The 26979-nt window shown below is 28.4% G+C and overlaps 1 protein-coding gene across 5 annotated transcripts in view; it reads left to right on the forward strand.

Moving 5' to 3' along the window:
• LOC107445938 (uncharacterized) overlaps positions 1 to 26979 on the forward strand; it is a 239283-nt gene that overhangs the window by 63331 nt on the left and 148973 nt on the right. For 2 of the 5 annotated variants that reach the window (XM_087154693.1, XM_087154690.1), the window contains exon 3: positions 26229 to 26325. In XM_087154693.1, coding sequence (XP_087010819.1) covers positions 26229 to 26325 — 97 coding nt within the window. Of the gene's footprint in view, positions 1 to 2268; positions 2449 to 22727; positions 22897 to 26228; positions 26326 to 26979 lie in introns of those variants that run through there. The other 3 variants (XM_087154692.1, XM_087154691.1, XM_087154694.1) reach the window with 3 other exon arrangements.

The raw sequence follows: 26979 nt of genomic DNA on the forward strand, positions 1-26979 counted from the left end.
GATCAGTGTTTCTCAAACTTATGACTTTTGTGTACCCTTTCTAAATTTTTCTTAACGTTGTGTACCACTAATAAAAAAATGAATGTATTTTTTTAAAAAATATGTTTATTTTTCTTTTTTGGTGCAAAGTTTTGTTAATAAGTTTTTTTTGCATCAGTGAGAAGGATGGTATTGTTTTTGCCGTGATAAAAAAATTACACAAAAGTTTAGAATCGCAACTGGCTGTTGACACCACTAATTATTAACTTTTAACTCAGCAAAAAATAGCCAAAAAAAAAATACGTAATCATAAATTTTCATGGCTAGCTTTGTTTTAAAATAAATTTTTTTGACGTTTTCGTTTGTTGTAAGATATTTCGTAATTTTCATGGCTAGCTTTGTTTTTAAATAAATTTTTTTGACATTTTCGTTTGTTGTATATTTCGCATACGAACGCGTCCCCCCGCTAAACTGTTCCCGTACCCCTGGGGGTACGCTTACCACACTTTGGGAAACACTGGATTAGATAATCCACCAATAAAAATTTTCTGAATAATTTATTTATTGCCGCTTTTTTCGCATTCGCACATTTATACCTCCACTTATATAAATTCATTACCCACATTCGTATTTCGATGTACTTTTGGTGAAACGGATTTAGAAGATAAAAGGAGAAAAAACGCACTTTTATTGCGTTAAAAAAAATAAAAAAAACTCTACCAAATGTCCTCCCCTCCCTTTCTGTAGCTTTGACAATGTGCAATCCAATGAATGGAATCGACCTTGTTCTATGCCGATCTTTTGACGAAACGAGTTCGACACAAAAGAGGTCATTGAAAAATGCAGCTGTTGGATATACTCAAGTCTGTAGCTCTTCCTGCAAAATATTTCTGTGTGCAGGGGGTCGGACTTGTGCCATCGACCCTCCCTGCGTGGGAAGTGTTTCATGCTTTTACTTAGATTCTTCACACTTCGCATGAGATTTATGTTAAGGTATTTCCGTTGTTGTGGTTGTTAAAGAATTGAATTGGGTGTAATTATTGTCGATTGTGGTGTTTTACTTCTCGCGTACTTAAATTCTCAAATATGTTTAACTAAACTACTGTGTCAGTATAACATAATTTAGCTTAAGAATGGGATAAATCTTTCATGACAAATTCTCTTTGAACTACACTAGTAACTCATGTAGACCTAGAGTAAAGCATTAAGTTTCAAATGCCGAAATTATTATTATTTTTCAAAATACAAACTAATTATGGGAGGATTACTCAGCATTACGCAGTGAAAAAGTTGTCCTGCAAGTAATTTGCTTGCATTTTGAAATTATTTTCTTAGCATTTGAACCTTCACGGTTTATTCTATTTCAGAGTCGGTCGATGAATTGATGACTCTGGACTTTTCTGGACAGCCCGACTCCAATTTTGACTTATACTTTAATAAAAATTTTCTCTGAATCCTAGAACAAAATTAATATCACTCAGTAAATGTTAATTAAAGTAAAAGTAGGCAATTAAAAAACTAATCTGCTAGTAGTCACCCGATCGCCAGTTTTTCTTTAAAAATGCACTCCATGCGCATTTCATAATTTTTAAAAAAATAAATAAATATGGAACTATTATGAATATTTTGTAATCTGAAAACGTTATTTCACTCTTGCTTGCCATATTTCCATCAATGCATCAAAAGAAAAACATTGCATTATTAATATGAACAGCTTTTTAATTTTTTTAAATGTGGCCAATTTTTTACTCTAATTTTGCCATACATTGTTTGCTACCTTTATACCAAATTCATCTTTTATTAAATCCTCGTATTACATTATCTTATATCATATCCTCTTATATTAGTTTTTTTGTGAAAAATGTATATTTAAACTTAAAACAAAATTAAATTATACAATAAAAATGTTTATAATAAATGTTAAATATATATTTGTATCAATAAATTAGATTTGATATGATAAAAATACTAAGATTGTATTGGTGTCTTAAAACCATTGTTATCATGCATCAAGGTACAAGCAATAAACAAACTTAAAAACTTAGTAGGACTACATTGATGAATTGGATGTTATTTTCCCATGAACTACTTTTTCAGTGACATTTGTTAAATAGCTATGTGCCTTTTCAGAAAGACTTTATTTCTTACTTAGACCTAACCCTCCTCTTGACAAGTTGGCTCACTTACTAATAAGGGTGCAATACAAGTGTTATTGTTATCATTTCAAATGCGTGGAAGAAAGTGACAATACAACTCTCAGGAATGCAGCTTGTTATTTGGAAAAAAGAGGGCTCTCAATTCTGGTGATAGATTTGATAGATAAGGGTCAATTGTTGAAACTAGTAATGGGCGAATCCACCATTTTGTACCACTAGTGATATCTGGCATTAATATTCTCGTCCAAAATAAAAATAAAATCTTGTAAATGTGTATGGAAAGTAAGGCTAGGAAAGCTAGCTCATATATCAGGTAAGTAATTTAAAAAAATAGGAATTTTTTGCTGAATTAACCGTAATTAATGTCGACTACATTTGATTATGTATTTTCAGTTAATATGCTTTCAATTTAAACAACAGGTTGAAATAAAATCAATAAGCTCTTTTGCGGTTTTCAAGACTTAAATAAACTTGCTTACTCCAACGCGTTTTTTTTAATATTTTTTTTTAAAGCTGTGAGTTGTTTTAACTCTTATATGCCGTTATGTTTTGATTAAATTATTTTTTTTACTTACTTAGCCGAAAAACTCAATTTTAATATGCTTTCAATTTAAACAACAGGTTGAAATAAAATCAATGAGCTCTTTTGCGGTTACAAGACTCAAACTTGTTTACTCCAACGCGTTTTATTTTTGTTTGTTTTGTTAAGCTGTGAGTTGTTTTAACTCTTATATGCCGTTATGTTTTGATAAAAAAAAAATTTTTTTTACTTAGGCGAAAAATAAAATTTTTTGGTATATAATAAAAACGATAGAGCTATTGAATTAAATTGAGAAGAATTCAATAGAAATTAGAGTTATCAATTTAAATAGAGCTATCGAAATAATTACCCCACACACTGATTTTTTTTATCACCATAATAACCGTAGCTTGAACCATAATTTGGGGCTGCAATTGTTTTAGGCTGTTTGCAATTGTTGCTTATTAAATTGAACCTTATTCTGTTGATGTGTAGCCATAATATCATGTAATTAAATTTATGATGATTTATTTTGCGCGACAATATAGTTCAAGATGGACTTATTAACTGATTAAGGTGGCAGCAAATTTTCATTATGTTGTCCGTTCGCTCAAATATCACTGAAAACAACGAAATGCAATCAGCTATTTATTTATTATTAATATGTTTACGTTTAGTTTTAAGTTTCAAAACGAAAACAAATTGTGGTAAACGATAACTTGAAAGACAATGCATTAAAATTAAATTCTCGATAATATTATGATTTTCTAAATTTTGTTTTCTATTTCACAATTTTCAGCTAATGAGGAAAATCAAAATAAACTATTTCAATGAAAATCGACATCGGATTAACTTAGAAATACGCTTTCTCTTCTTTTTATTGTGACTTCTAACTATATCTTTTTTCCTACTATTCTAAAATAAGCTCATCATTAAGTTATAAAATAAAATATGTATCAGATTATATTCTAGTTAAATTTAAGTTTGCCGAAATAGTTATTTGAATCTATAATAAATGTTCTTTTTAAGTTCGTTACTTTCTTTTCTAAGAATATCTGCTATCCTAGTTCGATGAAAATTTTTAAACGTAGAAAGTAATCGAGGATCGTTTTACTTAGGAATAATATTCTTTGTTTCACTCATTTAATAATTTGTTCTTGTTTAAAGGGAACCGCTTTTCAGAAATCCGCTCTTTTTGAGTAATTATATTATTGTCTTTTATTTAACTGCGCTATAAATCCTTAGTTGTTTGAATTTTCTAATAATATATCTTGATCTGAAACATTGTAATTCTTCCGAAATTAGAATAGATTGTTATTTCCGTTTTGTTTATAAATATTAATTTATTCTTTATAATGTTTTTAGAGTAACAAACATGCCCATGACGATCTTTATTTCTGTTTCAAAAAATTGGTTTAATTTAAAAAAAGCGGCAACAGTATTCTTTTTGAAAAGCATTTTTATTTCAAAACATATTTAAGAGCCTTGGTAGTTCAGGGGATAGAGTGTTCACTTTCCAATGACGGGGGCTCGAAACCCAGCGATGGTTGGTTGAAATAAATTCTGCACGCAACTCGCGCCAACCACAGTGCTGACGTAAAATATCCTCAGTGTTAGACGGATCATTGGTTAGAGTCCCATTACCGTCAGGCTAACCGAGGGAGGTTTTCGTGGTTTCCCTCTCCATGTAACACAAACGCGGGTTGGTTCCATTAAAAAGTCTTCCACGAAGGGAAAATTTCTCCCAATGCTTGGTCTTGTCTCCTGGATTAGGTTCAAAATTACAAGGTTACGGAGTTGAACATTAGTAGTCGTAAACCCGAACAATTGGGTCGGCTGTTCAACGACGGTTATTAAATAAAATAAAAAACATATTTAAGAAACACGTATTTAAAAAATGCAAATTTTTAAATTTACAAATTCTATATATTTTGAATTATATTTAAAATCATTAAAAATCGAAATTATATCAAGTTAAACGCTTGTATGATCGTTAGTGTATGACTAATTTAAAATCGTTCACATGCATTACACATTACTATTTTTTTAAATTAAGATCCATAGTTTTATTACCAATTTAATAATCAATGTTTCAAGAAAGAAAAGTTACGCCATTTATCATCAATGTCTAAAGTTCGAAAGCTAAATTACTGAGTTTGTAAATGCTGATACAAACATTTCAGAAACGCGTTGTTTAGTGTCAAAAATAAATTATTAGCGCGTAAGCTTAGAAAAAAATATTTGGTAAGTAATTGGCAGTTGCATGTTAAGTATGTGTCATTAAAAAAAAATATTATTTGTTATTCTGCAATTTTACTCCTCCATAAGTAATTAAAATTGTTTTCGAGAGCGGGAATTTTTATCCACGAGCGAACAGATTTTACTTTTTATTTTGTCGATGTATCATGAAATTACAGTTTTGATTTATATTTCTCATCATCAAATTTTAGTCAATTGCAATGTAGCTACATTCAACTATCAACCCAGGCTATTTCGTAATATTGTGATTTATATGATCTGCTGGAAAGGACTCTTAAGAGAAATTAAGTAAAATTACGTTATATCGGTGTGTGAAGTTTAATTTTTGAGGAAGAAAACAAACAATACGTGAAAAAGTTGAATTTACATATTAAAATCATTAAGCATTGATTGGAAAAAGATTTTTAAAAAAAATCACTCAAAAGTAAATGAGGCAATGTATAAGGGTCCTCAACACGTTTTTTCTTTATTTTTTAGACTAAATCGCATTATACATGTCATGCTGGCTGATGTTAATTACTGGCTATTATTAATAATAACTAGTATTAATTATAACTGGCTATTATTACTAACTAGTATTAATAGCAATCGACTATAATAATAATCGCCGGATATTATTAATATTAACCAAACTAATTGCATTGATCATAACATGTATGCATATAATAAAATGTATACATAATTCTAACGGTTAAAGTAATTAATGTGGCTAATATTAATAATTACTGGCTGTTATTAATAATAACTAGTATTAATATTAACTGGATGTCATTAATAATAATCGGCGATTATTAATATTAACCGATTAATTATATTGATCATAACATATATATATATATATAAATATATATCTGACTACCTTAATCTATTTTATGCATATACATTTTTCAAGTGTTTTTGCACTTAAAATCCATTAACTCTTTAACTGTGTTATATTTTAAGATAATTGCTTGCAACTGTCATTATTTTATCTAGTTGTTAATTTATCTTTCTTGAGTTAAACTGCTTATCTTTCGTCTTCTTTCGTTTAAAAAAAAAAAAAAAAAAATCGAGTCAAAATTTTTAAAACCTTATCTGCGCTTCTTCTTTCTGTTAATTTAAACATCTATGCACGACCTTGAATTAACTTTCACTTTATTTTCTGCATTAAACAGAGCGTTACTAAGAGGACGTAAATATCAAAACCAATGTAATTAAACCAAATATCTAACCACTTGTGAAATTCAATATTGAAAAAATACGGAGTTTTTGCAGCTTGTAAAAGAAAGTGATAGACTGGCAGCAGTTGCTTATTTTCTTAGATGCTTTTACCTTACCTCGTTTTATCATTGTTTTAAATTACTTAAAATTGTTTTTAACATTTTTAGTTGCTTCATATCTGAGATAGCAAGTTTCTTCCATAGTTGTAAAAAAGAAAAAAAAAAATTAAATCGATGAAAAAAATCGCCTAGGAAGAAATAGGTTTTTCTCAACCCAAGTTAAAGAAATGGAAGAAACCTTTTTCAAAAATAAATTTTATATTCTAATGCGATATTTTTAAAACAGTTCATGACTGCATTTCTAATAATTCGTAGCATTAATTTACAAACTGTTTATTTTATAAAAATTTAACCAATTGAGAAAAATATTAACAAAATAATATTTTTTAAAAGAAAATATTTGTCATAGTAATCAAAATGTAAACACAAAATTTCTATCTGTATCCAATTATAAACTAAGTATCGAATTTTTAAAAAAAGAGAAAATGCAATAAACTAAAAAATGATTAAGTACACATTATTTAGCTATATAAAAGTTTATTTATTTTGTTTAGGAAAGCAAAGGTAACATAAATCCCGTATAAAAATAAATTGATATAATAGGGGTTTTAGTTTTAAAGTTCTTGGTGTAACTAAAAGAAATAATATGAATACAGATCCTTTTAAAAAAAATTTATAACTTTTTACGTTGAACTTTATTTAAGTTTAAATTATTATAATTATTGTCTTAATTGCAGTGGTCATTTTTAGTTTCTTCATTTTTGTTCAGTTTCTTTAATTTTTCCGGTTTTTTCCAGTTTCCTGGAATTAACTTTAGAAAAAAATTTAAACCCTGCGTCATATTTTTACTTTATATTATAACCGTCATTGAACAGCTGGGTTTACGACTACTAATGTTCAACTCCGTAGCCTTGTAATTTTGAGCCAATCCAGAAGACAAGGAAATTCCAGAATCAGTACCCCCAGAGGTACGATTGGTTATGGGAACATGGTGGACTTTGTGACTCGACAGATTTAACGTGCATCAGTCACGAAAGGGGTTCTCAAACCATTCCCATGATCTGAAGCTTGGTGGACTTTAAAGCATCATTGAAAATCGAACACAATGCCTTAACCTTATTACCAAGCTATAAGACAAAACGGAGCATTGAACTTAAAGTATAGAAAATAATGCCAAATTCCATTGTTTAAAATATCGAGCATTAAATAAATGGAAACAGTTTAAAGTCATGATAATGAGGCCAAATTAAACTGGAGATTAATAATTATGCAGTTAGTAATGAATGATTAGTTAGTATTGATTAGTTACAGTTTAAATATGAATGTAGTTAGTAATGATTAGCTGCGGATTAATTATGAATGTAGTTAGTAATGATTTGTTACGGATTAATTATGAATGTAATAATAAGTGATGAATAGGTGCAGATTAATTATGAATGCAGTTAGTACTAAACATACCATAAGTGGTCAAAAGACCGGTTATTGTATGTTGTGTATTAATTACTAATTATTTATTATGTTGTGTACTAATTATTGTATTGTAAATTGTTGTTATGTTTAGTATTAGTAATGATTAGTTAGACTAATTATGTAGTTGGTGATAGTAGAATGTAGTTAGTGATGATTAGTTACAGATTAATTATGAATGTAGCTAGTAATGATTGGCCGCAAAGTAATAGTTGATGTAGTTAGTGTTGATTAGTTACAGAGTAATTATTACTGTTGTTAGTAATGATCAGTTACAGAGTATTACTGTTCTAAGTTTGATTTTTTTGGGGGGTAGGGCAAAAATATGAGATTCGGATATTTAAAACTATGTAAACACAATGCACACTTGAAGTATTGCATGTGTATTGTATTGTAAATAAGCATTCCAGATACTGATAGCTTCTAATTTACTAGTTATTATTAGAATAAATTTAGAGAAGTAGAAGCGAAATATGTTGAAATGTGTTCTTGAATTTAAAATGTATAAATATGTTCACAATGTTGATAATTTTTTTTTTTTTAAATTAAAACTTTCCATTAATTGATTGGTCAATTTGTTTCTAATTACTTTGGGTTGTCAATTGATTTGATATCAAACAGAGGAAAGTATAACCACGTTTCATTAATTGAGTGAAACCAATCTATTGCTTGATTAACCTCGCTACTTTTCTCCCATCCATTTCTACCTCACAACAAACTTCAAGTTCCGCGCGACCTAATTTTGACTTCTGATTTAGACTTCGCATTGAAAGTTATTCACCTTGAACGACATGTCTAGAAATTTCTCTCATTAGTTTAAAATGTTCCCAAATTTCTCCATTCAATTATAACCTCTTTTTTACAGTGAAACTATTATTCCGCGACATAATAGTCGAATGTCGAAGTGCTATATATTTGGATTTTTTTTCAAGCTTTAAAAATAAGTTGTCAAGGACAAAAATTTCAAATTAGAGACATAAAACAACTAAATAAAAATTATCTGAGTCCCCCCCCCCCCTCTTTTCACTTTCTAAGTGAAGATTCTTTTAAAACAAGGGCTGCACAAACACAAATTTACGAAATATTGACTTGAAAAAGCCGTGTTAACATGAATGGAAATCATCTCTGTCTTCTAATTTAGACATTTTCGTTTACACTAAATAACTAAATTACAGTGATATCTAAATACCGTAGAATACAGTAGAAATAATTAATTCTTAGACCTCAAATATTATTTTTATTCAGTTAAGCAAAGAAAGTCAGACTAGCTAAAAGGAAATACAGTTACTTCCTTTAAAAATATACAATCGATATAAACTTAATTTTGCAATCTGTGAAGCTGTTTCAATGTTTGATTAACATTTCGACTTCTCGAAAACTGGCAATGGTCAATTATCAAATGCCTAGTCAACCGAAGTTTTTCGATTGAGATCAAGAAACGAATAATAAAATAAGAATCCTGCCTTTTTTTTATTTATTGATCGTTTTCTGTTTTAAACTTATAAACAAGATCATTATTTTAAAAATTTAAAATAAACCTTATTTTTGTGAAAATAGTTTCGCAGAACAATCTTTGCATCTTAAAATTTACTAGATACAGACAAACATTTTACGTTTCACTCTTTAAGTCTTTGAGGCAGATGGAGCCTCGGTTTATGATTTATTTTTTCTTGACACTCTAATTACAAATTAAAATATATTTTGGTATTTTTTAATAATAAAAAAAAGTCTAATAGTTACTAAAAAGATCTGATTTGCTCTAAAATATTAAATCCAAAGAAAGTATTTAAAAAAAATTTTTATTCAAATTCAGAAACTTATCTGTAATTGATTTTGTAAATTAAAACAATTAGTTTTGAATAATAATTGTAATTAAATCAGTAATTGATTTTGTAATTAATTTAATTTCAAAAATGAACAACTGTTTCTCTTAGACTTAAAGAACTGCAAAGAAGTGTAAATTTGTAAGATTATTGTTTTCAAGTATTTGAAAGATTTTACCTCTAACTCAGAAAAAAAGACACCGGTGTTTTATGTGGTATTTCATAACCATAAATTATTAAAATGAAGTGCTTAAAGGTACTTATTTTCGATTTTCGTTTTTTAAAAGCTCTTAAAGGTGCTTTATTCATTGAGTGTTTTTAAAAAGTGCTTAATTTTCCCTTTTTCAAAATGAGATTTTTCCTTTACTATGTTTATTTCCGCTTCGAATTATGCAAAAAGACACAGTTCACATTGTTCTATTCAGCGTTTTCACAATTAATTCAACCGCAATCTATTTCGGCGTATTGTCAGTCCGTAGCGTATGAAAAAAACCATTCGTTTTAAATGACTCAAAATTTCATGATTTTTGACAATTGTCAAAAACATTGGCAAAAGGTTTGTTGTTTTTTGGACATGACGGTTAAAACAAGATAAAACCGTTAGTTGTCGAAAACTTTCCAACCCTGCCTAATTATATTTTTTTAAAGTGCTTAAAAATATTTTTTGAGTGCTTGAAAAGTGCTTAAAACGTGCTTATTTTTTGTTGAATAATTTGACTACGCATCCTGTAATAACTTTCTATAAATTCGACCTAAATTAATAAAGAAATGTGAGAAATATGTTTAATAGAATTACGCGACAAAGGGTAAAGCAATAAATATATAAGTATTGTCAGTCCGTAGCGTATGAAAACGCCATTCGTTTTACACAATTCAAAATTTCATGATTTTTGACAATTTTCAATAACAATGGCAAAAGGTTTGTTGCTTTTTTTGACATGACGGTTAAAACAAGATAAGATCGTTAATTGTCGAAAACTTTCCAACCCTGTCTAATTATGATATTTTTTTAAAGTGCTTAAAAATATTTTTTAAGTGCTTAAAAGGTGCTATTTTTTGTTGAATAATTTGACTACGCATCCTGTAATAACTTTCTATCAATTCGACCTAAATTAAATAAAGTAATGTGAAAAATATGTTTAACAAAATTACACGACAAAGCAATAAATGTATAAGTAAAGACTGGGACAAACATTTTATTCAAACGCTGTAAGCGATAAATATGTAAGTAATTTCTCCCAACTATAGAGCTTTAACAAATTTTGAAGTCTATGCTTGTTTGCAATGTTATTGGATGACATAGTTCAGTTGGTGAGTTGCATCGAGGTCACCGAACCGGGAAAAAAATGTCTTCGAGTTTGCTCTTTCGGAGTACGCCTGTGGCCACGCACATTAAGATGCTGTTGTTTTCCCCCTTTTTTTTATTACTATTTTATACTGCATTCACTTATTTTTAATCTGTTAAAGGGTTGTATATCTTTTGATTTATCGCTGGTGAACTACTTGATTCATTTTCATGACAGGTGCTGCTGTTTAAACACCACAGAACCTTCTTCGCGCTAATAGGAGGAATTTTTGTTTCTAAACAGGGACGTGGAATTCGGGAAAATATTCGTTGCGAGAATGTACTATTAAGTAATCAAAATAGTTTAGTATCATTTAGCTGTTTGTGTTAAGCTAAGGTTGTTTTAGTGTGGAGTGGTGTGTGTTAACTTCTACAACGGAGGTCGTAAAAAATAGCACTTCCGTTTTTAAGTAGTTATTTAAAATAAACGCGCTTAAAATTGTATTAATGCCGGTTGATTCATTATTTGGGGTAAAATTAAAGTTCCCGAATTTAATGAAAAATTTAATAAATAAGCTCTAATTCAATATTTTTAGAAAATGTTGGGAGGAAAAACTATTATTAAGTTATTTGTGTTTAGCTAAGATTGGTTAAACCCTTTGACGCATAATTTTTGTTAAACATATTTTTCTTACTTTTTTATTATTTTGTTTTAATTTAGATCAAAATATGAGAAAAACATTATATTTAGCATTTTAATAATTTATGTTTATGAAATACAGCATGAATACCGATGTCTTTTTCTGCATTAACGATAAAATCCTCCAACACTTCCAAACAATAATTTTTTCAAACTAGCACTTATTTGCAGTTATTTAGATCTAATAGAAACAGTTATTTATCTTAATTTCGTAAATTTACAAAATCAATTATTGATAAATTTTTGAATATGAATGTTCACAAAATTTTTAATCTATTTTTTTTCTTTTTTGGATTTTATATTTCAGTAGAAATAAAATTCCGATAATCTAATTTTTTTTAGTAACTATTAGATTGTTTTTTTTTTAATTAAAAAGTAGCGAAAATACATTTGTAATTCGATGCTTGTAATTAGAGAGTCAAAAAAAAAATGTCAAAAAATTCAAAATGCTAACAAATTGTGGCAGGATAACTCAGGATTACGCAGTAGTGAAACAATACTGCAATAATTGTTTGCATTTTTATATTTTGCAAACCTTCTATTCAGTATTTGAAGCTTCATGGTTTACACTAGGATTACCTAAACTCAATTTTTTCTAAACTTTAAATAAACCAATGGAAATTAAATAGAATGTGCTTACTTCGACGTAGGAGGTCGTAGCGTTTTAATATATTTATTTAAATTAAATACGCGTGAAAATAGTCGCTATGGCCTCCGAATTCTACATTTTGCGTTAAATGAAAGTTTTCCAAGGTTATGATGAAGAAAAGGTTTCGAGGAAAGAAAATAAATAAAACCTAATTCAGTATTTATAGAAAATTTTATATTAAAAGGAAAGTTTAGAAAACTAGCTTTTTTTGTTTAATTCCTGTTTTCAATCTGAAATATGTGCTCTTTTTTTTTTAAATAATTCTTGTCAAGGAACATTGTTTACCAGCTATCACAAGGCGAGGTAGATGTATGTATGAAAGTTGCTTTTTTTAAATGTTTATTTACTTTTTTTTTAACACACGGTTAAAATAAAAGTGCTACTTTTTAAAATCTTGGCGAAAGCCATGTGTTGATTATTATGCATATCAGTTTGAAATTTCGAGAATCTGGCGTTAGAAGAAACAGCTGATGACGTCAATCAAACGTAACGGATAATTTTGCGGAAATTCTATGGGACAGTAAACGAACCGTGTTATAGAATTTTTAGTGAGTTTATTGTTAGTTGTAGTATTCAGAATTTAATTACATGGTTTTCATATAATTTTTTATTCTGATGTAGATACCTGTCAACTATTTTGCATTTGTCAGAAATTTTTCTTGAATGCTTGAAGTCTTAGTAATGCTTTACCATTCTATTTTAGATGTATCACCACTATGTAATTTATAAACATTTTGAAGAAATATATAAGACCTGATGATCGAAAAATGAAATTTAAGTATGGATAAAACTAACCGAATTAAACGTAACTTTAATTATTATTTTGTTATAACTTTATGTATGCATTGTGGTTAAGGCTAGCTGGTTGGTATCATAGATAAATATCCTTTTTTTTTCGTTCTCCATAATTTTTGTTATGTGGCGAGTATAATACAAAAAATTTAATTATTTTCTTTTTATATAATATTCATGAGATCTATGATCATTTCTGCTATATAAAAACTTTTATGCCTAGGCTGCAATTTTAAGAGAAATAACAGTTGTAAAGTTTTTTTTATGTAGTTTGCTAATATCTTAGAATTTTTTAAGGAAACATGTGTCGTACATTATTGTTATTATTTTAGAATTTTATACTCGATTTGTTTTTATTTTTCAAAGTTCGTACGGCATCAGCTAATAAACAAATGGAATATTGACCTATTTTTTACTTTAAACTTTAAAATCGTATGATGAGTATTATATATGATTATTTCTGATGCATATTTTTATGTTTAGGCTACAATTTTAAGAGAAATTATAGTTGCAAAATTTTTTATGTAGTTTGTTAATATTGTAGTAAAATGCTTTTTATTTTTAAAGAAAAAATATGCATATTTTTATTTTTTTGAAATTTTATATCTGATTTGCTTTTATTTTTAAACTATTGAACGAAATCAGCTTATTAATTAATGGAATATTGATCAATTCTACTTTTAATTTTAAAATCGAGTGACGAGTATTATATACGACACATTTCTGTTGAGCAAAAAAAGAGAAATTATCGTTTCAAAAGTTATTTTACGTAACAAAATAAATAAATAATAAGCATATTTATGGTTTGTCCCTGTGTAACCTCTAACTTTTAAAAAAAAAAAAAAATGCGTTACATTAAACGACAATATTTTTTTAGAGTAAAATTATTTTGCTCTTCAGTATATTGACTGTGCAAGCTTGAAAAAATATAACTTCATTTATTTTGACAGTGAAATAAAAAACTTCTGTTTCCCTCATTTGAAGGTTACAGTGTATTTATTGTTGCAAATATTAGTTTTTCCTGTCCTACTCAAAAGAAAAATGAAACGCTTGGATGGTATAAAATATCATCTGTGTGTACAGCTGTATTCATTAGTGGGATTTAGAAATAAATACAAGTCCTACTAACAGTCTTGGGAGAACGTTTTTTTGAAGTACTAATTGTTAGTAATAACCTACTTTTTTAAGGGACGCAATGCTTTTAGAAATAAGGTTAAAATTAGTGTAAGAACGCGTACTATTGTGTCAGGCGTTTTTCATTTGCTTTGAGGTCAAGTTCAATTATTCAAGACAGAAGATTCTTCTTTGTAATTGCTTTCGCTTCCTTGTTTTCTTTGATTGATCTTTTCTTGAAATGGGGGTCAAATGCAATTAAAGAACTTTCGCACAAAGATTTTTATTTTTGCTTTAGTTGATGATCTAAGAAATTTAATTCACTCTTGATTTTCTTTCTTTTTTTTTAATATTAGACTTGATTAAAGAATATATAAACTATGCAAAAGTTGATTAAACAAAAATTTATTTCCTCAAATCCTTGTAGTTGTAATTGTTTTTCTAAAACTATCATCAAGTAATTAAGATTTAATAGATAGTAATTAAGTAATTTACCTTTTTAAACAATTTGAACTTTTTAAAGTAACGTATAATTAAGGTTTGATTTTTAAAACCTTTCGGAGACGGCTAGTTCAATTGTTGTACCCTAAAACTTTTTTTTTTGTTAAAAAAAGTATTTGATATACGATTTTGATAATACGATCTACGATTTTTTTTATTTTAATATTCGTCTCAAATATTAAGTTTTTGCGATACCATATTTGTTTTGTTTCAACTTAATATGTTTCTCGTTATAACATGCTTCTTATATGTTAATAAAATAAAAGATTTCGATTACAACTGCTGTACCATCCGTCTTCAAGAGGTTTTTAATATAATTAATGTAATTTGGGAAGTATTTTTATTTTTTCCTAATTATCTAAAAATCTCACTTACCTTAATGTGAAAAATTATTTTTTATAAATGCATTTAATATTAATTAGGAGACGTTTTATTCCCAGTATTTTTTATTTTTTTTTTACTTATTATCTTTACTTATTTTTTTACTTATTTTATTATTCATTTCATATTTCAGTAATAAATGCATTTTTTAAGCTATTTTAATGAATTTTTTTTTTTACTATTAATATAAATTAAAAACTCTAGAGAAGTTTTAGTAATTTTTCAACTAATTTCGTAAGCGTAATTGAGGATTTTTTGATTCCTCTCTTTGCAAATGTAAAGAAGCTTACAAAATTTTTTCGAATATTTTTTTTTTAATAATGTAAAAAAAAAATTAAATTAATTTTTGGTAATGTAAAAATTTTTCGTATTGTAATTTTTAGTTTACTAAGTTGTTCAAAATTTAAGTTTTTCATCTTCTCAGTATTTGTTAATTTATTAATGATTCAAAAGATTTTAATATTGTTTGTGTCATTTCCTCGCTTATATATTGCGATCTCTATCATCGATTTTCTTTATTTCATCTTTGACAAGGATGCTAAAAATATATTTTAAAGGTGGTGGTTAGAGAACACTTTGTTAACAACAAAGCTACGACAAAAATATATAAACTGTGTTATATAAATAATTCCTTGAAAAAAAAATTTTTTTTTTTTCAGATATAATTTTATTTATATAAGATTAGTTATATAGAGTTTCCATTTGAAATTTTAAAGGCTCATTATAAAATAGTAACAAACCGCAAATGGAAACCATGACAAATTACAAAGAAAAAATGAAAAAATTTGCTGAAAAAAATTCAATAAAATTCATTGTGTGCTTATTAGACTATATTACTAGGGAGGTTATAAAAAAATTGCGAAATTAATCGAGTCATAGAAGAATTCATACTAATGCATCATTGTAATGTTTTATTACATATATATGAACCTATAAGTAAATAAACAGCCTTTTATTGTTATTAATAATGTGACTTGTCATTCTTCCACAATAAATAACTACGGATTCATTTATTTTCTTGGAGCAGGAACAGGTAATAAGTTTTTCTTGTTCAGAAAAACATTTTAGAAATTGGCAGATGTTTACTTTACTTTTCGTTGGTTTTTATTGTAAATACTTGTGTTTTCAATTTCTTTCGGTGTTTATACTTGCACTAAGGTACAGTCGTTAAAATGATTGGCAATGGCGGTACCATTCGAATGTTTTTTCTTCTTTCGCCTATATGGCACCACTTTTATGTTCTTTGAATGATATACTACTCCCGTAACTGTTTATTCTAAAAGTTCTCCAGAAAATTGATTTTGTTGTTGTAAAAGGAAGAAACTTGCTACCCAAGTCATTTGTGTTATTGCATTTTTAGGAGGGTTTCGTCAGATTCTGAAATGAAGATTGAATATTTAATTGTTAAACGCAGTTTTAAACAAAATGAACTTTATATGATATATTTTTATATTACTTTTAATCAGCATATTTCGATTAAGCTCAATACTGCGATCACAATATTAATTCGAAAGCTAAATAACTGTTTTTTAAGCAATGGAAAATGTTCGCAAATATTAATGAAATATGTTAACATTAGATAACTGCAGCACTATAACGAATCAAAACCAATATACCTTTTGCGCACCACTATATATATGAGCATATATTGCATTTAATATTTACTAGTATTTTTTTAGCATAATGTAAAATAGTGCTATAATAATGGAAATTTGATTATATGTTGAAAATTAAGAACAACGAAAAAGAAAAGTTTTGAAAAAAATTCTTCTAAAATTAAGATGTTGCTGATAAAAGCACCTGAGCCAAAGTGACTCATGGGAAAGGCATCCACCTCCCTAGTGAGGTACCCCAGGTTCGAATCCCAGCGGTGGCTGGTTGATTCGAATTCTGCTACCCTCTCACTCCGATCACAGTGCTGACGTAAAATATCCTCAATTGTAGACGGATCACGAGTTAGAATACCCTTGCAGTCGGGCTAACCATGGGAAGTTTTCGTGGTTTTCCTCTCAATGTAACGCAAATGCGGGTTAGTTCGATCAATAAGTCCTCCTCGAAGGCTAGTTTGTCCCGTTGCTTGATCCAGGAGTTCCCTTGTCTTTTGGATTTGGTTCAAAATTGCAAGGATGCGGAGTTTTAGTTGTAAACTCCGGATACGGTTGTCTGTTCAACGCCAGTTATAAAATAAAATAAGGCACCTGAACAATTGATGAGCATTTCATATTTAATTTATCTTTTACTACTAGCCCCTATTCAGAAAATGATCAAACTTATTATTTCATTTAAATGAAAGCATTGTTAAAAATATATATTATATCTTGAAATGTATGAGTAGCACAACAATATTTTGTAAATTTTTTTATCCTTTTTGAAAAACTAAATCTTCTCGTTCATTTCATTCATTTTATTTAGTCGTTCATTCATGTCTTTAAAGAACAAAAATAAATTTCAAATACGTTATTGCCATTTAAAGCAACCAGACTATAAATTTCTTTTAAATTAAGTAACGGAAATATTCTGAGATGCTACCAAAATTTGCAGTTAGGGATTCGTTTTTTTTCTTCTTCATATAAATTGATTCCAAGCTTTTTAACTGAACTAGTAACTAAATTCTTCTTTCTTAAATTGGTAACACTATTCCAATTATTCGATTGTAGGAAGTGAACGGATAAAAAAAATATCGAATAGGAATATTATTAGATTAGATTGAGCTAAAAAAATATCGAATTAGAATATAATAATGGTAACTCTCCCTGTTTTAGATAACTGTTATTTTACTCCTCAAGTAATTGAACTATTTGTCATTAAATATTTCTCCTTATATGATTTTTTTTTTTTTTTATTTTTTTTTTTATTATGATGGTTGAGAAAATTGAGGACTCTTTTATTTATAAAGTGCATGGGATTTAGTGTATTAGATATCCTTAAAATATCTGATAGCTCCAGGCTAGTCTTGAACGGGAAAGGGAACGCTAAAGCGTGATTTTTCTTTTTTATCAGTGGTGCTGAATTCTAAAAAATTTTAAAGCTCTTCAACTGAATAACATATATAGTGAAATAAGCTTAAGAAATTCCCCTTTAAAAAGTTTATTTTTTTCGTTTTCAATATATACCTATTTTTGTTCGTTAAAAAATGCATGGCTCGCATAGATACCATTTTCTTAGTTCGCGGGGGGGGGGTTGTTTTCCAGCAAAGTCGTAGTAAAATAATAATTAAAACGGGAATCTAAATATTAGAATTTTCTAAAAATTAAGATTTTGCATGAGCGCAAAAAGCATAATTGCTTTACTAATTGATATTATATACATTTTATTTTATTCTATAACATGAATTGAACTACGGACCCAATACTGAGTTTACGACTATCAATGTTCAACTCCGTAGCCTTGTAATTTTGAACCCAATTGAAAAGACAAGGGAGCTCTTTGAATCAGGCATTGGCACGAAAAAACCCTCTTAGAGGATTTTTTGATGGAACTAACTTGTATTTGCTTTACATGGAGAGGAAAACCATGAAAACATCCCACGGTTAGCCCAACGGCAAGGGGGTTCTTACAGATAATTATTAACTTTGTTAACCAAGATTTATACAATACAGCATAAATGTTACTATTAATAAAAAATGATTATTTTAATGGATGCTCAACAAATAGCAGGTATGTTGGCCCGTCTAAATCTTAGAATGGTTTTCGTTGTACTTTAGCTGAGCTTTAAACTTATCATTTAAAGCGGAATTGGGGAATTTTTGAAGGAAAAAAGCAATTACTTTTGAAATAAAGCTTTGGCTTAATTACTGAATAAAAAGTTTTAAAAAATGATAAGGGGACAATTTTGTGTAAAACATTGTATCTGTTGATCGGAAATGTGCTGGGAAAATAAGATCTTGCTCTTTATAATACACGGATGTGCCATACGTTGATTGGAAACAGGAAAAGCAGTGCGATAAACGAATCCGTTTTATAAGAAAGAAGAGTTGAGCAAGACGTTGCAAGATTTCTCAGGATTTGTCCATGTGATGGCTTTGATTTGTCAAAAAACATATTGCAAATTATCTGAATGAAACTATTTGTATTAATGCTTTGATAATTTGTTACCCGTATCTAAAATTGATTCATAGTATGCAGAAAGGGCTTTAGTTTTGTTAACTACTTTCCATGAAAGCTAAAAGAAAAACTTTTTTTAATCAAAAAATCGGAATTGAAAAAATCGGAATAAATTATGTGTACGGTCGCATTACCTTATGTTTTTTTTTTCTTCAGATTATTGACTTATTATGTAAAGATGTTATGCTTCTTTGGTTACACAAACTCTTTGGAAACTAGAAATGGACATTTCTACTGGACTATGCTCCGACACACAGAGCTTTAGGCACTCGACAATGGTCGAATGCATCTTTTCTCGAATTTCTTACAGCGCTAGAATTACCTTAATCAATAGTTTTGAATCCATTACGTTTTTCGTTTGGTCAATAATTGATATAATAAGGGTTTGTGCTAACCTCATAAAATTTTGACTTCCCTAAAAAAATCCTTGTGCAAGGAATGGAGCAAAATACAAAAGAAATGTGACAAAGAATTGGACAAAAATATTAAGTTATAACTTTTTGATACCATTGAATTAAAATATATTCTGATAGTGTTGATACTTTTTCATTGTCCCTTCTAACGACGCAAGCAAAAAAACCAAAATTGCAATAAGGATGTAAAGATTACTTGAAATACGTATAAAAATATGCTTGAAATATAAATACTTATAAAATATGTTTTGAAAAACAAGTCTCTAAGATCTCAAAGTAAAAAGGGAAAAAATGCAAAAAATTATATACAAATCAAGTGTGATTGAGCAACTATAAATTCAAATGATTTTTTTAGAAATAAAACAATATCAAATAAGAATGAAATTAGCTTCAGGATTATTATTTACTGTGACAGGATATATAATTCATTTTTGTTTTGCTTTGTTGTAATTATATGTTCTTTCCAAGGACATTTTAAATTATTGTTTTTCCCCCTCTTAAACGAAAGAATCTTATTTTACTTTTGTTTTTTAATATGGAGAGAATTTAATACCATAAAAAATTTAAAAATATTAAAGCAAATGATATGAAAATTGTAAACAAGATAAATTAAACGTACTTTTATTTTAAATGCAATTTTCATTAGTTGAAATTAAAAAAATTTTATTCAGGAAAAAAAAAAAAATCTCAAAGACATGACAGTATTTTATTACAGGTGCTTTTATTTTTATCTTTTGGAAATTTCGTGTTTTCTTAATGATTTTGCATATTTTTTTTTAAAACGAAAAACGCACAATAGCGTTTTCTTTTTTATTTAAATGGCAAAATTTAATAATGTGTTGTCATTAGTACTTTATAATATAACTAAAACAAATTGTACTCTGGTGCAATAAATTTATGAAATAATACTGATGTGTACAGGATGTTTCGTAACCGTCGTTCTTGATGTCGATTTGTAGAATTTGTGTGGAGAAAAAAAATTGTGAAATTAAATTTTCATGTAAATATAAGTATTCATTGTACCTTTACTACTTTTCTAAACTTCGTTGAAAGGCCGATTTTTAGTTTACGGTTTCCAAAGATAAACTCCGTAGCCTTGTAATTTTGAACCCGATCCTGAAGACAAGTATCGGGAAAAATTTGCCTCCGTGGAGGACGTCTTAATGGAACAAACCCGCATTTGCGTTACATGGAGAGGAAAACCACGAAAACCTCCCACGGTTAGCGTGACTGCAAAAGGATTCGAACTCATGATCTATCTACCACTAGGGATATTTTACGTCAGCACTGTGGTCGTTGCAAGCCGGGTGCGGATTTCGTATCGACCAGCCATCGCCAGGATTCGAAACCGGTTTACCCCATTAGTGGGTGAACGCTCTATCCTTTGAGCTACAGCTGCTCTCATTAGTACTTCGCAATAAAAACGAAACAAATTATAATTTTTCTGATTCTAAACTCTTGAAATAATATTGGGTATAATCATAATTGGGCTTGAATGTAATCAGGGTGTTTTGTAACCACCGCCTTTTTAGAGAATCGTCATTTAAAAAAATATATAATTCAATATTTATCGAGGCTCGCAAATTCAAATTCAAATGTGAAGGGGAAAAAAGTAATGCTAACTTGGTGGATCATTAACGAGGACTGCGGGACTAAAAACATCAAAACCTATGTGATTTACAATGCTTTTAAACAATGAACTCATAACTATTAAAATCACTTTTCAGTGAGCTTAAAACTTTTTTCTATTCGTCTTGCAATTTTTGAAAATTTAAATAATTATATTCTTAAAAGAACAATTCTTTCAGAATTTTAAATTGTCTTACACACGTTATGCCTTTCCGCTTCTACAATATTTAATTAAAAGGAAAGCTTCTAAAATATTTCCGCTATCAAAATCACATCACTTGAATAAGTGCTAAAACATTTTGCTGTGAAATGAATATTATCTTGATGGCTTATCTCTCCTTTCAACAATCGGATGGAATTCGCTCGCTTCTATACGCAATAATCGCTCTTATTTAAGCATTTATTTGGTTCGGGGGAAGAACATGCCAGGAGACTTCAAATGAAGCTACCATAAATAGCTCGTAATTAAATATGAGGTGCGTTGTTCCAGAAGCTTGAAATTGAAGGACTATTCCGTGTCTTTGGGGTGGAAGCATCCGACAAATTTCTATGATCAAGCCAAGATAGATCTGATTATTATACTTGTAAAAAAATTTTTCTCCGATCAATATGCATTTTAGGAATGCAAACACAATTTGATCTTGGGAATACCTTTATTCTTTGTTTTAATTATGTTATTGGTGTTTAAATTGCCGTTTTTTGTGGTCTTCCTTTCTTTACTTTTTGAATAGATTTTGGAGTGAATTTCTGCTTTGTTTTGACCCTTTTTTTTTTGCAGAAATTTTCTGGAATTGTTTTCTTGAATAGTCTTTCTCTTTATTGTTAATTTATATTCCATCTTTTTTATAAAAAAGTTGAATTTAAGAGGCGTTTTTAAAGCTTTTCGAAGGGAGTCTTCGAACATTCGAATACTTTTTTCTTCACTTCTTGGGTAAGGTAATTAATATTTAAGAAGTTTAGAAAAAAACTTTCTATTTATATTCGCGTTATAACGGGATTTTATGTTGGCTTATTAACATTTAATCAAACATAATTCGTATATTTTCTCCTTAAATCAGAGATCATGCGCATAAAAAAAAATTTCTTGGAAAAAAAAAAGAAGAAAAATTGTTTCTTGAATAGTCTTTCTCTTTATTGTTAATTTATATTCCATCTTTTTAAAAAAATTGAATTTAAGAAGTGTTTTTAAAGCTTTTCGATGGGAGTAAACTTTCTTTGAACATTCGAATGCTTTTTTCTTCACGCCTTGGGTAAGGTAATTAATATTCAAGAAGTTTAGCGAAAAACTCCCTAGTTATATTCGCGTTATAACAGGATTTTATGTTGGCTTATTAACATTTAATCAAACTTGAATATTTTTTCCTTAAATCAGAGATTATGCCTATAAAAAAAATTTTCTTGGAAAAAAAAGAAGGAAAAAAGAACAGTGGATTAGACAGCCGATTAGTACAATGCTTCAAATTACTCCTCCCCACTAAATCGAATAAAATACTTTCGCTTTACCGAATTACTGAAACACAATTTCACTTATAATCTTACCGACTTACAAAAAGACAATTTCACATATAATCTTGATTCCAAAAATCAGGTTGAATTGAAACTTACTCCCTTTTCTCTAAACAACCAGTGTGATTTGCTGCGGGGCTCAACCTGTTAAAAGTCAAGTCACGTGATTTTTGAGGTGCTCTGCAGAGGGGAAGAGAAAGTTCCGTGGTCATTTCTTTCTATTTATCTAAAATGGTGTTTGTTCTTTATTTCGTATTGTAAGTGCCGTGAATAAGGGGGAAAATGTTAAACATTTACATGACGGATTTAACATAATATGTGCGCCAGCTTATCAGTGAAAAACCTGTCGATGATTCGACCGTAAGTAATTATTATTATCTTTTTTTTTTTGAAATTTTCAGTTTTTATCTACCTTTTGAAATTAACTTAAATGTTTCGAAGCTAAATATTTTAGTCCAATATTTGCTTGTCAATATTTGCTTTTGATAAATTATTAATTAAAATTGTATGTTTTAAACACCGTACTTATATGCCTAATTTGCGTAATTGATTAACGCCAAGAAAAATATGTAAATAATAATCTGAAAATAAATAAATAAATACTTTTGAAAAGAATAACTTATATTCCGTGGTTAAAATTTCATCATTTACTGGTGTTAATACCTATAGCTATTTTATTGTGTAACAGACAGTTTTAGGTGAAAAAGTGGAAAATAATTAAATCAAAAATGGCTGCATTTATTATGTGACCTAAAAAAACCGTACATGTGTATTTATGACTAATTAAAGAATTTATTTGACTAATTATGGTCAAAAAGAGGTAGTAACAGTTGAACAGAAAATACCTCTTAGATACCTTTATACTTAAGTATATTATAAAATAATGCATATTTTATTGTAAACATAATGTACTTTATTTAATTGAAATACAGAAGCAGTTATTTTATGAATTTAACTGCTGCCCCAATTTACACAAACAGTCAAAAATCTGGAAAAACTAAATTTTACAATTTTAAAAAAAGAAGAAAAAAAGAAAAGAAAACTAGAGATAAGGATAGAGATTGAGTAAGATGTTCTTAATTAAGATATTTTTTATTCTAAGGTCTTTTAAATTTTATCGAAATGTGTTCAAAATTTAAGATGGGGAAAGAAAAACGAATATATTAGGGGGACCGTAAAGTAATGTCGTTTTGGCGCATTTGATATTTGTTATCAGGGTTTTATTTTTAACCAGTAATGTATTCACCCACGTTAGCAACAACCTTTCAATGCCGGATCGAAAATGAATTGAAATCGATCGAAAAAAATGAATAGATTTTTAAGACTAACGAATGTTTAATGCTCTGAAACGACTTTACTTTCCGGTCCCCCTAATATTTAAGGGTAAGAAACTATCACATCAAATTTCAAAAATGTCATTGGAAATCATAAATTGATATCTTTATCCCCAATATCCCCTAACGATACCGAATTTCAAAATCCCCTCCCAGTTGAGTCATATGATATGATAACAATATGTATAGACAACTCCTTTATATGAATGTATTGAAAGGTATTTTGTTAAGATCATGACTAATAACAAAAAAATTAGTACATTGATATATGCATCATAAGTGAAGGATCATGATTTTTTCTACATTTTTTAAATTTTTTTTAAACATTTTATTCGTTTTTTCTTTTTAATGTTTTGAAAGAAAGAAATACCTGTCATGACTCAGATTTTTTTTTTTTTTTTCAGCTATTAATCCATTTTAAATCCCAGATAATTCTTTACGGCATGATAGTGTGTTTCGTTTAAAATTTCAGATTTACTTGAGTTAAAGATACTTAAACTGTAGCTTTTTTTTATTTTTCTTGGGCGGAAGAACCTGTTGACACTTCAACTTTTTAAATTTTATCATACCACTTTGAATCATTTAGTTTCCATATAAGTGTATTGAAATGTATTACCTCTAAACGTGACTAATGAAGAAATCTTTATCCAAATGGGGTGATATTTGATTCCCAGATGCATTCTAAGATAAATGAAAGATATATGAATCACTTTTTGTTACTCCCACATGACCACTTTTTGTTTTTGCAAACAAGGCGAGAAATTGTTGGGATTGTTATGATGAATTACCTATGGTTCCACATAAAAGTAATTGAGTTTGTGCCTTTTTTTTGTCAATCAGTTTATAATATCGTGATGAAGAAAATATCTGTCTAACCTGACCAAAAATTAGTTGTATAATTTATGTACAAACAATTTATAGTTTAATCTGTCCGGAGTTTTAAGTACTGGCATATCATCAGGTGGAGAGTAATGTGGGTTAATTGCCTATTGAAGGGATAAGTGCGATTTTTGTAGAAAGGTAGTATTATAATCTAATAATATTATATATCGCTCATGGGCTGCGATAGTGGCACAACTCAAAAAACACGCGTGTTGGACTAAGAACAGGTGTAAATATGAAAATACACATTCTTTCAGCTGCAATATTAGCACAACTCATAATTCAACTTGAAGGTAAACTTCGTTTAAGCAAACTAAAGCATTTCTTATGCATTTTGCTTAGCAATGAAAACTTTAAACCCATTTATCTCAAAACATTATTTTTTGAGTTGTGCCGCTTTTGCAGCCCATGAGCGATATATTAGTTAATAATTTTAGAGACACTATTTTTTTATGCATTCTCAGTGTATACTGGTTTTAATGGGGATATTTCCGTACCGTGATGTGCCGCCAACTGCAATCACCAAGGCGTCAAAACTATTTCAAACTTGGCAATTTTTTTAAAAACAAAACCTTTGAAGTTTGCCCGAGGTGGCTAGGAGTTAAACCCTTTGAGTTAGTCTGTGATCTTTTTTTTTTTTTTAAAGTTTCCGCCTGGAAGTTGCCCGTTTTAATTTTTCAATCTGTAAAGCACTTTAATAATTTTAAAAGCACGATTTTCTACCCCATTTTTAATCCTTCAACTCTTCTCCCCCATTTTAAATCTTTTAAAAGCATCTGCCGTTTTAAATTAATGGGCAATTAACTTTTCTCTTTGGATACATTTCTTAAGTCAATGCATATAGACAAATAGTTCAAAGAGATACAATGCATTTTAATTCGCCTAATTGAATAAATAGATCGTCATGAAATGAATTATAACACTTTTAAGGAAATATTGTGTTTCAAGTAAAATAATTTTTACATATTCATCTTTAAGTGATGACGTGTAAGGGGAGGAAAAAGGGAGGGAAAGCTGGTCGAATTTGGAGTTTATTATTTTATTTTATTTTTATTGTTGAATTGCAATTTTGCATTTTCTTCTTGAGAATTTAGAGAATCTGGAGAATTTGTTGAATCTAGTTTTGATTTTTAGATCATAAAAACGCTTTGATAATGAAGCGTTTTTTAGCTTAAATGAAGCAGTTCTGAGAAATGATTTTGTCACAGATTGGAAGAGATTTTTCATCTATCAGAAACCCATCCAAAACATTAACAATTATAAAACAAATAATATTAAAAAAAAAAAATCATAATAAATTAAACGCTTTTATAGCCAAGACCTAGTTTTATAATGAATTTATTTATTTTTTAATGTAGTTTAGATTATTTGTTCATTTTTACAAAAAAAAAAAAAAACAACCAAAGTATGAGTTAATCTTACTTAACGATTTAAAAAAAATAATAATTTATAACTGACGTTTTCTTTTTATTTTAGCGTGGATCTTCGTGAGCAGGAGCGCCGCGCCAGGCTTTTATTGCTTGATGGAATCAGAGAGCCTTCCCCACAACCCATCTTTGGAGAACCAGTTAAGGTACGTTTTTATATATACATGTTTTTTGATTTTCGTTTTTTAAAAGTCCATAAAAGGTGCTTTTATAATTAGTGCTTTATTTTCCTTGACTGAAGCTTTTTAAATTTTCAAGATCTTCAAGTTCTTTTTTCATTAGTTACCAAATAAGTCTTTCTACATAATTTTGTAGAAAAACTTATTTGGTAACTAATGAAAGAAGAGGGATTTTTTTTTAAATTTTTCCGTGCATTGCAGTTTGAAAATACTATTTCAAATGCTCATATCTTGTTAAATTTGTAACATATATATTTGTTTTCAAATTTCGTTTTTTAAAAGTTCTTAAAAGGTGCTTTTGTAATAAGTGCTTTATTTTCTTTGACTGAAGCTTTTTAAATTTTCAAGATCTTCAAGTTCTTTTTTCATTAGTTACCAAATAAGTTTTTCCACATAATTTTGTAGAAAAACTTATTTGGTAACTAACGAAAGAAGAGGGATTTTTTTAAAAAATTTTCCGTACATTGCAGTTTGAAAATACTATTTCAAATGCTCATATCTTGTTAAATTTGTAACATATATATTTTTTTTCAAATTTCGTTTTTTAAAAGGTATTAAAAGGTGCTTTTGTAATAAGTGCTTTATTTTCTTTGACGGAAGCTTTTTAAATTTTCAAGATTT

This window comes from Parasteatoda tepidariorum, chromosome 11 (genome assembly GCF_982258835.1).
Source record: "Parasteatoda tepidariorum strain Cologne lab strain chromosome 11, Ptep-v5.0, whole genome shotgun sequence".
NCBI classification, from domain to species: Eukaryota; Metazoa; Arthropoda; class Arachnida; order Araneae; family Theridiidae; genus Parasteatoda; species Parasteatoda tepidariorum.